At 40.3% G+C, this 13070-nt stretch overlaps 1 protein-coding gene across 1 annotated transcript in view; it reads left to right on the forward strand.

The window, feature by feature from the left end:
• The window catches only part of SATB2 (SATB homeobox 2), a 127714-nt gene that overhangs the window by 48913 nt on the left and 65731 nt on the right, over nt 1-13070 (forward strand). The window contains exons 4-5 of the mRNA XM_030241871.2: nt 6662-6788; nt 8832-8955. Of these exons, the coding sequence (XP_030097731.1) occupies nt 6662-6788; nt 8832-8955 (251 nt within the window). The remainder of the gene's footprint in view (nt 1-6661; nt 6789-8831; nt 8956-13070) is intronic.

Consider the following 13070-nt stretch of genomic DNA (forward strand, 5'->3'; position numbering starts at 1 on the left):
CTGAATAGAGGTTGGAAAATTAAATAAAGACTTCCAAAATAACAAGCTCCAGAAAATTTTATTTAATTTGTGGGTTCATTCTGTTCGCTCTCTCTCTTCCCCCACCTCATTTTTTTTCTTTTTTTAAGAAGATCTTTATTAATTTAGTCTAGTAACTTAGTGCCTATATTAAATTAATCTAATAAAAGTCAGGGTCCTCACATAACGTTTCCCAAATGCGAAGCAGCATCTATTACATGAGGCACAATCTTTTTACTGTAAATTTAAACCTGATATGTGGAATTACAAGCCATTAGAGTGTTTAGTGTATGTTATTTAAGTCAAATACTTCAATACAGTCATGCTGGAGGAAAGGAAGGAGCAATGCTAGCATTCAAAAAATCAAAAACGCAAAACCAAGCTTCATGTATCAAAATAATTATCATCTATGAAAGTACTCTGAAGTTTGGCATGGAATCTTGTAACACTAACAGTCTTTCTATTGATAGTTATGCCCATAATTCCATAAAAATTTTAATATATACTAATATAAATATCATGTGTATCATGTAATTGCATAGTCTGTGTTAAAGTTCTTCTACTGATACAGATGTGCAAGCCAGAAAGTGTTTGAATTGACTGGCTCAAAGATGGGTTGTTTTGTGCTCTAAACCATCACTGGTACACAGAGTTGATGAGAGCATTTTTGAACAGCAAGAGCAAAGACTTGCAGCAGCAGTTCAAGGGGCTCTGTGCTTCCAGAGCTTTTTGTGGCTTGGCTGTGCTTTCCCCTTGGGTGAAGGTCACCCTTTTGTGTAGAGCCCTGAAGTTGCACAAGTCTGGGGTGGAGCGTTCGTCATTCGGGGGTTGTGGGTGTTCCTGTTGATTTGTGGATGTGTACATCACAGTGTAATCACATAGTTTATTCCTGTTCTCTCACTGAATTATTTATTAAGGGCTGAAACGAGGAAGGAGGGGGATTCTTTTGTATTGGCATAAGCATAGGATTATGTTCATTGTGTGCTTTCAATCACTACATCACCAACATGTCAGTTGGCAGAATACAGTTAGCCTCACGTTTTAGGATATTGCAAAGTTCAATTAATTAATATTTTTAAGTGCATTGGGACCCTCTGATGAAAGATGCTTTAAAAGTATGGAGGAGAATTCTGCTGATTATTTTTCCTATCTATTACCCCAATGTGTCATTGATTGAAATTCAATAGAATAATATTGGCACCCTTATAACAATGGACAAAGGCAGTATAGTATTTTCTCACATTTTCCAAAAAGCTAGAAAAGATGGCTCAATAATATAATACAAAAATTATTATAATCAGTTTATTTTCTTGTAATTTTTCCTGTTGCTTTTCATCCTTTCTGCTTGAAAAGTCGTTCACTTTGCTGGATTAACAGTAATAACTACAAATTATGGCTTTATGTTGTTAGAGTGTGATGATATACTACAGCCAGTGTAGAGGTAAGAAACACAGGTTGAATTGTTATGTACTGCAGGGTAGTGTTTTTCTGCAACTGGTTTATGAATAAATAATTCATTGTACTTATTACATTGGACAGGCAGTTTTCAATTTCAGTAAGAAAACACAGCTCAACAAAGGAAAATCTCATGCTAAAGCATAGGGACAAGATGCCTTTGAAGGGGACAAACAGATGCAGTCACTGTCCCAGGAGCCTACCCATTTTGGAAGGAAGTCCTGCAATATTGGGTGAATAAGAAATGGCTCGGTGGACCCAGAAGTGGGGCTTTTATCGGGTATTGCTTTGGAGCTGTAAAAGAAATCAGAAGTGCTTGGGTGTTAATGCTAACCTGCAATTTCTCCTCAGTGTCTGTTGTTTTGATAAGAGCTGCTGTTAAAAAGCATGATATTTGATCAAAACTACTTGATTGAATTCACAAGGCAGCAGCAGATGTTGGTTGTGTTCTTCAGCCAGCCCCGTGTTTGCAGTCCACAACCTCTGGCTGTGGTCCTGGGATACAAGGAAACAAAATCTGGGACATGTGACTATCTTTTAACCCTGGCAGATTAGCATTAAAAAAAATTACATTAATGCTGCATATGGATTTGCATGAATACTACAGGTATCCATGTAAGTTGCAATTCAGGTATGATCTTAATTTGTGAAAATGAAATCAAGAGTATAGCCATAGTGGGAGCCAGGGATAGTTTGAAGGGAGCCAGTGACAGGGTGAAGCATGTTCTGGTCCTGCTTGCTCTGTTTAGCCACAAAAAGGAATTTGGAAAATGCCCCATTTGAAGAGTTTAATTTTATGGCAGTGATGTATTGAAAGCTACCTGAGGTGCTCCATTTATTGTTATCCAGTTATCCAGTAATTGCTGTCCAGATTAAAAGTTACCTGTGCAGGTGAGTGGGAGTTGCAGGACCTGGTCTTCATTCCATGTAGGACCTATTCCATAGTCATAGCTAGACTGTGATATCTGTGTTGTAAACCCAGATGTGGCATTCTTAGAATGAGTGTGCTGTGTGGCTATCTTTCCATTTACAATGACAAATGAGGTTTCTATCCTACAAAGATAAATAATTTTCATGGGACTCGAAATTTTTGTGTGAACTACATAATAATGGAAAGGCTTTGCCAGCTTAGCTGTGTTTTTCTAGAAAGCAGCTTTCTGCTTTTAGTCATTTTATACTCCTGATCAAAGTAGTTATTCTGGAAATCTGCTTTAGCCCCAACCTTGCATCCATCCAGGTCACATCTCAGTAGGGCAGTGTCCTAGGAATAATCCCAGTGCTTTAGGTGCATCATTTTTCCAGGTGATAAAATAAAGCTCATGAGGATCCTGTGATGAGTTCTGCTGGCTATAGAATGGGTCAGCTGTTGTATAGCAGAGCAAGGCTTCTGTTCAGTGTAGTGTTCTGCTCTCACTTGTGTAGTTACCACTTTCTTCTCAGGAGGAGCTGCTTTTTGAATGAAACCCAATTGGAAACATGCTGGCAGGGTGGCACATCATTGGCCTGAGTGGAGCAACAGCAGTGAATTCAGTGGTTGTTAGGTACAAACCTGACACTTGAGCTCACAGAAGTTTGCACTGGTGTGTTCTGCCATTCTTGTGGGTAAAGGGAGTTACACCCATTTTACACAGAGCTACTTTGTCTTTTTTCCCTGTCTGCATTTTGATGCAGCTGAGCTTTTATTAAAGTTTATAAAAGACCTGGCTGTAGAAGTACATGCCATTCAAGAACCAACAACCAGTGTGGATAGAGAATCTCTTCCAACATAGGTTTTGAAAAAAAATCTTTTGAGAAAACTGATGTCTTTATTGTCTTTAATTGCCTAACTGGCCTGTGCTGCATTCAGCCATTTCTTGGTGAGTTGAGAGCTGTTCTAGTGTATGGCCATTTCTTGACTGTGTGCAAGCATTGAAATCTGTTAGCTCTCCCTTCAAAAAACTTTCATAGGGAAAAAACCCAACAGATACAGGAAAGAGAGGCAGATTTGTTAACAGAAGAGTTTTGGGAGCTCAAGGAAGACGTATTTTTGTATTTCCTGGACTTTCTGATCTGCTCTGCATTATCCACACATAATTTTGAGAAGCTCTTGAGCTGAGAGAAGTGGTACTCCTAGAGAAGTAGTATATTCATTAATAACACAGTGACCTTTCCTCATTCCTGCCTCCTGTCCCAAATGTCAGTTGTTTCAGGATAAAAGCTTAGCCAGCCCAATTAAAGTGATTTCATTTGAAGTCAATGAGAGGAACAATAAAAAATGTGTATGTGGAAGTGACCCCTTGCTGCCAGGTTTTTTTCATCTTGGGGTTGCTGTTATGCTAAAAACACCCAGTCTGGATAAGAAGGGACCTTTTTAGGGGGAAAATTTTGGCCTGCTTAGTTTTTACTGGGTAGTCATTCAGAGATATCTTGGTGTGCAGAGAACACATTTGCTGAACAAGTTGGCATCATCTTCCCAAGCATAGCCCAAGAGTTGCCATGAAATAAGCACCTGTGAAGTCTGCTGAGGAGCTGAATGGAAACCATGGCTTCTGGCTATCGTTTGGACCAGCTTAATGTGCTCTGGAAAAAAATATTTCACACGTCATATCACACCGGCTGAAAAAATAGCGTGCATCAGCAGTGCTGTAACACAGAGTAAAGGACTCTCAGCAGGTGCTAACGTGCAGAGGCACTGAGCATTATGGTAACACCTGTGTTTGTTTAAATCCAGCCAAAACAATTTCCTCTCCAGTTGTAGAGGAGGATTAAAAAAAAAAACAAAAAACTCCTCAACTTCCAGTAGTAGCAGACATTCCTGTAAAACAATTTGCATAGTATTTCCCATGGTGCACTCTGGCTGCACTGGTTTTACTGTTTTTTTTTTTTTTTCTTTAAACCCTTTTACTCTGGGGACACCTTTAGTAACTTCAGTGCTTCCCAACCATCTCTTTGTCTTTTGCCAGCATTGCCAGGCCCGAGCAGTTGCAGATGGTGTGCTCTCTGAGTGCTTTCCTTAATTGAATGAAAAATAAAGCCTCTTGTAAAATATTACCAATTTAGATGTGACTTATGGGGCACATATGATGCTTATTTTTTCAATTACATGAAAACTTGGCGGGGTTAAACATAGGAAATCAAGTGTTCTGTGAAGCCAGTATAGATTTCTGGATTTTTAGGTGATTTTGCTTTAAATTATTCTATAGCAGGAGGAGGTGAAGGAAGTCAGCAGCTAAACTGTGTTTTTCCAGTGTGTATTTTATGCAGTGGACCCTTGATGCTCATTTCATGACTAATATATGCTGTACTATATGCATTTCTTGTTGTCACCAGAGATAACATTAAGTAAACTATCCCCTTAAGAAAAACAGCTTTTCTTGGCAAGTGGAATATGACTCAAGGAGCCAGCACTGGAGACATACGGTGCTGTGAATGAGTGCTGTGTGTTACTCTACTGGATCTGAGTCCAGGCACTATTTATACTGCAGCATATTCAGCACCAGATTGTTAAATCTTAATACTGAAACAGTGCATCATTGAAATGTTTTTGTTCTGTTTATGTCCCATTTTCAAGCACTGGATATCAAGCAACACTTAGTAACTTTTTTGTTTCATTTGGACACTATATCTCTTTGCCAAAAGCTTCTGAATCTGCTCTTGAAATATTAGCCTGTCTTTACCAGTATGTTACAGTGAAACTTTGTGCCACTGAGGATGAACTAGGTCACTTCCAGCTTCTTTCAGTGTGTGGTGACAGAATGCCTTGCAAAGCAGTACGTCGGTGGTAAATGCAAAGATTTAAGTGCTACAGACAAGGAGTTGTACTAAAATTATTTCCTCTTCAATCTGTGTAGGAATGGAGAAAAATACTCTATAGCAGGTAGTTCATGGGCTCCTTGTATTCTGTTGTTGTTTCTGCAAGCTTTGTTTCGCTGTTTCAGTGTGTTTATCTTGTGATCATTTTAGGGAGATCAGGATAAAAGGTTTTTGTCATTTACTGCAGTTCAGTTAGTTCCAGAGCTGGTGAAGAGCTGGGAGTAGAAAATGAGGAGGAGACAGTTGAAGTTTCTTGGCACCACAACATCCTTCCAGATACCCAAGAGGAGTTCTTGGCATGCCTGTTATCTCAGAAGAAGTAGTCTTCTCATGTATTAGTGTATTACTTTTTTTCTGGCAGTTGAGTTTATGGATGTCCTTTCAAAGATCACACAGTATATAAAGAAACCTCAAAAGGCATCAGATTAAATGGGAGAATGGTGTCTTGTAGGGCTGAGCTGAGGAGAGTTAAGTGAGCAGAACAGTGGGGAAATGGGAGCACAATGAAGGAGGGAATAAAAACAGTGGTGGCAATAGTGCAGAACAAGACTGAACTGCTTTGCTGTCATGTAAGATGGCACTGTGGCTTTCTTTGTTTGGTGTCTTCCTGGAAGTCATTCCTGGGATTAGTCATTGTTTTTGGTGTGGGTGGGCCCTCTGTAATTGTCTAAACAGAAATAATACCTCTGCACCAAATGGTTTACCATCCAAGTTTACAGTCTTTGTGACAAGCCCATCCAGAAGAGGTGATGATCCCTATTAAAGAATGAACAGAAGTAGAAATAGAACATACAGCATTCTCCCCCGCCTCCAAAAAGCTATTTTGGATCTGTGGTCAGCAGCTTGCAGTTGTTTGGTTCTTTTTTTTTTTTCCCCACAAAGAAAATCAACTGTCTGCATAGTGCAACTTGTATCTGGGAGTGAACTCTTCCTGCTTGGTGGGTTTCCATCCACACTGGGAATCCTACCATGCTTAGATTGTAACAGTGCTGAAAGCCCACACATAGGAATTTTCCTGTTCAAGTCAAAAGTGATGCATTTATTTACTGAAGAGTTTTTGTAGACTGCAAAATCAGGACTAGAAAGTACTCAAAGCTTATTCTAACTTAAAGAACTAGGTTTTAGAGCTGTGATGAAGGATGTGAAGGAAGTCTCCTGTGTTTCCTTGCAGTAATTTAAGAGTCAGGAACACGTCAGCAACTGTCAGCTTAAGATTTTGAATCTATTCCTGCTCTTCTCCACTGTTTCCTCATGAGTGAGCAGAGCATGTCTTTCTGGGCAAGACTGCAATAAACCTCAAGGCAGATCTTGGATTGTGGGAACAACCAGCCTTGCTGAAGGGTTTAATAAATGGCTGATAAAATAAAAAGTATGGATTTTTTTGTTTTCTTTTCAGGAATAATCAAGCTTGGGAGGTGGAATCCCCTCCCTCTCAGTTATGTGACTGATGCACCAGATGCGACAGTAGCCGACATGCTACAAGATGTCTATCATGTGGTGACATTGAAAATCCAATTACAAAGGTGGGTGTTTCTGAACATCTGTCCTTCCCTATTCTCTGAGCTGCTCTGTTGGTTACAGCATTACTACAGAGATTAGCACATCCTGTCTTCATTAATTTCTGGGCTTTTGATGAAATGAAAAGAAAATGGAGAGAAGGGTGGGTCACCTGGCAGCTTTTTGGTGCATGTTCCAACTGATATTGTATGTTTTCTGAAGCAGCAGTATGGTAACAGATAATGGAAGGGCAGAAACCCAATCAAGTAAAAATATGGGGCTTTTAGAGGCAGACCTTTCTACAGTCCATGATTTAATGGATTCTTAAGTTCTAATTTTATCAAATAATAAACTCCTTGCCTTTTTCTAGGGGCTGCATTGTGAAAATCCAGGTCTTCTGCAGCCAGTTGCTGAGATGTGGAGGAGGGGAGCATTTTTTACTTTCCTTTCTTTTCTCCAGTGGTCTTTCCAGCAAACAGAAGACAAGGAAGGAAAGTGCCACTGCAGCTCAATTTGGCATTTGAAAAACATTTTCCTTCCCTGAGGGCTAGTTCTGATTAGCAAAAGCAAAAGATCCAAATTTTTTACACTTATTTACCCTCCTTTCCTCCCACTCTTCCCTCCTTTTTTCTTGTCCTTTCTCTCTCTTGGCCTTCTAGAGAGTCTTCAAATGTAAGGTCCCTGGCAGTGCATGGCACATGCCAGAGCTGCAGATAAGCCTGCATTGCACAGCCTCCTGTAGCTGTATGGCCAGAACATGACAGAGGAAAGGATGAAAAGTAACAGACAGTTTGGAATAACTTACTGACAACTCTTTGAAGCTTTGGCTTGAACAGAAGAGGGGCCCACAAGGGTCTGTGCATGTCCTTTGGTGACAGGTACATACCCTCCCACTGTTCTGTTCAGTTTAGAGCTTGGAAATAGTTGATGCCTCACTGACATAAAACTTCCAAACAGCAACATTTCTTTCTTGTTGAATCTGTGATGGTGCTTGGGTTTTCTGATTTCCATGAACAGGTCTTTCCTTGGTTTTATATACTGTGAAAATTTTTCAGCTGGGCTGAATCTCTGCTATGTAACTGTAAAAGAGTGTCTAGACCCTGTAGCTGCTACAGAGCTACCAGGAGTTCATGTAGGCTGTTGTCACATCTGTATTAGTAAAGGGTTTGAACCTGAGATTAAGGTCTCATTCTTTTTCTTCAAAGTGCCTGAATGCCACATAAATAAAAGACAGTCCATGACTTTGACATAAAAATGATCACTGACTACTTGAACTTCTCAAGCACAGCTGAAGGTTCAGCTCTGAGGCAGAAGCCAGGCTGTAAGGGCAGAAGGCAGAACCACCTTCTGGGGCCGTTGGAGAGCACGCAGCAGAAATGGCAGTGGCAAGCTTCTCCCACCTTTTTTGATGTGCTTCTTGGGTCTGTCCCCATGCATGTAGACACAAACCATAAGCTTGTTAAATTACAAGAGGCACAAGTCATATGAAGGCAAAAGCTTCACTACATGTGCAGTTCTTGGGAATGAAAGTGAGAACGAACTGCCCGTGACAGATGTTGGGCATATGGCTTGGTGTGTTTCTGAAAGGCTCTTGGATACTTCAGTGATAAGGGCAGTATAAGAACCCCTGTAAAATTAAACTAATTTTTCAGTCTCTCCTCCACACAATGAGGGCCCTCACTGTTCAGGGATTTTGTCAGTGGCAGTGTACCATATATGTTTATTTTTCTACCCCAGCAGCAGGAGTATCTTTGTTTGGAGAGGATGGCTTTACTCAGCCATTCCTGGGGCTCGCTTTATGCAGTTTCTTTGCTCTCCTCAGGCCCCAGCAGGAATGGTTATGCACACATATGCCATAGGAGGATCAGCAGCTGTGTGTTGAACTGCACACCTTCTGGTAATCGTGCTTGGTGGGAGAGGGATAGAGGGGAGAAGCACCTTGATGGACTGGCCAAGCAGGAAACTCCAGGGTTGTGCTTGTTGTTTGAAGGTCTATAGCACTTGCACACAAAAAGTAAGCATCTGTGAAGGTGATGTTTCTATCTGCTTTTTGCTTTCTGTTTTAACAGTTGTTCAAAGTTGGAAGATTTGCCAGCAGAGCAATGGAACCATGCCACAGTTCGCAATGCCTTAAAGGAACTGCTCAAAGAGATGAATCAGAGCACATTAGCCAAAGAATGCCCTCTCTCACAGGTCAGTGCTTTCAGCAGGCTTAGGGAAAGAAAGATTTGCAAGAACTAAAGCTCATATTTCTTCTGTAGAGAGCCTACACTAAACAATTCCATTAATACCAAATAAATTTCTTGTTTTCTTTAGAAAGGAGAAATACTAATTAATATGTTTAATAGTATCTTTACACCATGTTTTCTTAGTGGGTTGCCAGGTAAAAATTATGAATTAATTGATTTCATAGGGATGTAAATCCATTATTTAGATTTTTATCTGAACCTATTGCAGTAGGACTAATGATCCTCAAATACAAGATTCAAGTGGCTTCTTCCCAGTAGCAAAGGCTTGCCTTCCCCCCTAAGCCATGGGTAGCTTTTATCAGCCTGCAAACATGATAAAAAGTATGCAGTTTTAACAGTTGTGGCCCAATTTCTAGGAAACAGCAACAAAGAATTGTATATGTAATTATGTTTAAAAAAGAACAAAAACTCAGTCTCATTCTCCATGACTGCTTTTTAAACGGCAGAGATGTCATGTCTAAGACACAGGTTCCTACAGATGTCACGAGCTCCATTTGTACTTCAGATTGTCACAATGAGACATTCGTAAAATTTTTATGACTTACTTCTCTTTGCCTCTCAGAAAAAACAGAATAACACTTTAGCACCCAGACCCAGGTGACTTTGCTAGGCATGAAGAGTATATTGCCTTCTAAAATGTGTACTAGAATCAGGTTCATCTGTCCATTGTACCTTCTAAAAGTCAAAACATGAGTAATGCCAGCTTCCTAAAAATCCCATGCTTAGCTTGCTCATATCCAACATTTTTTTCTCCTGTGACTGTGTGTCTTCAATTGCACTGTGTGTTCATCCTGCAATTCATGATCCAAAGCCTCCATGAACCAAGAGAATTCTCTCTGTTCACCACAAATTTTCCTCGCTGTGTTATGATTACAACTCCAGGGAAAGCACAGAGGTAAAATATGGAGCTGGTAGGAATCACATTCTTCACTTTCTTTAGCCGTGTGGGATCTGCAGAGCTAACAGGAATGGAAGGGTTTTGTGAGGAGAAGCCAGGGAACTTGCTGGTTTAGTAAAGGAGGAACAGACACTGTAGATATGCACAGTGTGGAATACACATTGAATACGAAAGTGTTTTCCTTTTCACACAGTTTAAGTGTCATTTTTTAAAATAGAATTATCTGTGGAATCTGGTCAGCTAATGATGATTGCAGCATATGGTTGTCTCTGCCCAGTCTTCTTCAATATCCAGCATAACTAAACTATGCATCATTTCATATGCAGAATTCAGTTGTTGTCTGGGTCTGTTTCCTCCTACTTCAGTTTCAAAGCCTACCAGGTGGAAACACTGCAGTTGGTTTACTCCTTCTATAGGCTTAGTCTGACATACATTTACAAAATTACTGATGGCAGAAGCATAGCAGCCAAAATCCTTGCCCCAGTATTTATTTAGTGGAAAAAGCTAAGAGGAGATCCTTTTGTAGGAAATTGAGCTTGCTTACTTTTAAGCACAGGTATAAATGACCTTGGGTAGTGACTAACTCTTGAATTAAGACTGCAGAATGCTGCTTGTATCGTTATTATTATTGCCATAAAAAGTTTCAGTCTCTTTTGGTTTAGCTCACAAAATGCAGAAGATACAATGGAAGGTTGTAGAGAAGCTGTCTATTACCATCATCTGAATATGCCTCTAATACAATTCCTTCTCCCAAATCAGTTTTAAAAAAATATCGTGCCAAATGTGAAATGTCATTACAACCCCCTTGTGGTTAATATATTATTGACAGCAGCAAATTGCAGAGTGGTCTCATAGGAGTGAAACTGCAGAGTAAATGCTGCTGTTTATTAATGTGTTCACAGTGCCTCAAGTACAGAAGCAGAGAGGGGCAGCGTGGGGAGCTCCCGCTCCCACCAGCGACGCTGCTCCGTCTCTGGCTCTCAGTGCCTGAGCTCTCCAGGCAGCCCAGATGGGGATTCTGATTGCTGCTAATGGGAAATGTAATCATTCACTTTGATTTCAAATTGTTCTGGGTTTTTTTCTGCTAGGTGTATTACATGTCTGCAGCTTAGCTACCCTTAGCATACGGCTCCTGTTCAAACAAATAAATCCCGGTTAACCAAGCTGGGGGGAAGGAGGGTAGGTGGGGGGGTGTGTGTGGCAGAAAGAAATTCAATTATTTCAATATTTCCATCTTTTCATAGAGATCTCTATGAAGATCTCTTTCTTGTGTTGTATCACTCATTTCAGCACTGACCATGCATTTTTGTCTCTTTGCTGGAGCAAGCTTTATAAGGACATGAGTGTGTCCCATGTTTTTCTCCTTGAACTTACGCACCAAATTTTCTTTATGTGGGTATTTCTTAACTCCTGGTCTAAGCAGCATTCATTCCACATGGCTGTCATGGCCACACACATACCAAACATATCTGCTGCTTTATTCCTTCCTTAAGGATTTTTCCAGAAATATTATGCATTATTTAGAAGTCTGCAACTAGTAAGGGATTTTTTTCCCACTCTCTTTTAAATGGATATTTCCTTTCTCCAGACTTATCAAGATTCCTAAGAGAAATACCCCTAGTGTTCCTTTACGTATAATAGTGTTGATAAGTGGTCTGAAAATTGTTACATTTCTTTCCCCTGCAGAAGAGAATCTTTCCTGGGATTTTTTCACCAATGGTTGATTTACTGTTTGATTTTACTTTGTTTATTTAGTTTAAGTTTTTCTTTCTCAAATAAAGGTTAATGAGTTAATACATTCTGTGATATTTAATAGCCTCATGATTTCAGTAGTGTTGATTTCTTGTAGAGCTAGATGATTTGGAGAAGGAACCTCCCCCCACCCAAAAAAAAAATAAAAATTAAGAGAACCAAATTGATATGTAGACGGAGTTCAACAATTTCCCCACCCTTCTTTAGTGAAAGGAAATTTAACTGAAGTGATGCAAAAAAACCCCAGGTTTACTCAACTTTGTTCAAAAACCCTCTTCAGCCAAGGCTATCGCCATGTCAGGCTTTCAGAATTCTATTGCTTGTTAAAATGCTGTAGAGCAAGGGAAGATTTATGGGCAGGGTATTGCTGCTGACTGCCACAATGCTAGGTTTATGTCTCAAAATATTGATTTTAATTAGAAAATTGAATCTCAGTTTTAGAAATTGGAGCTGCTACTTAAGGCTCTTACTTCATAGCCTGCAAACTCTACTGCACTGCACCATAGCACTCTTTGAGTGGAAAAGGCAGAGTGAAAAGGCAGAAGGCCCTCCTCAGTGAAAGTGAAATTACATGTTGAAGGCTGAAAGTAATCTGTACCACCCACTTATCTTAAGTTGTTCAGTTTTGCTCATGTTTTTTAAGTTCCTGAAACTCACGAGTTAGGGACAGAGTCCTGTGATATTGCAGTGAACAGGACAAGAGGCTGGGTAAACATGGCAGAGGGCAGGGATGGTTTTGTTTTAAAGCATTGTTAAATTCAGTGAGCAAGTGCATAAGCCTTGTAGCTTTGCAGAGATGGCCAAGAGCCTGCAGGAGCTCACAGACCAGAGCCTGAAGCCATGGTTTGAGCTGTGAGATCATCCTTGCTCTCTCCTCTTGGCGCAGAAAGGTTGCACAAGGTGCCCCAGCTTTCTCTGAGCTTTGATGTAAGTGCAGAAGGAGGGCATGAGGAAAATAAAATACAGTGTGTGGAGAAGGTGCATTGACTCCCATGTGTTGGTGCTGGTAGATTGCATTGCCTTGCTGACAGTGTACATGTGCTGGGAACAGTTTGACTCTGGAAGAGTTCAGAAAGAGGAAAAGGACAGCAAAATGTTAAAGGGATGCCTCCTCTAGAGCATGGAGGAAGGGAATGGAAAAATAGAATGGAAGAACCAGCAGTAATGGGGCTGTTTGCCACCCTATGGGCAGAAGCACCCCAGATATTAAATATCCTTTTTATTGGTATCAGGTGCTGGAAAATCAGTTTGCAGCCATCTCTTCATTCAGCTTGTATGGAGTTGCTTAGGGGGAATTTGCAGAGCAGGGAGAGGTGCTGGTTAGGCAAGTGATATTTCAGTTTTGTTGATCTTTCTTGTGGGTTTTGGCTGCACTGTGTTGTAGTATGTGTAGTTCCCTGTGCTCTGAA

Source organism: Serinus canaria, chromosome 7 (assembly GCF_022539315.1).
Source record: "Serinus canaria isolate serCan28SL12 chromosome 7, serCan2020, whole genome shotgun sequence".
NCBI classification, from domain to species: Eukaryota; Metazoa; Chordata; class Aves; order Passeriformes; family Fringillidae; genus Serinus; species Serinus canaria.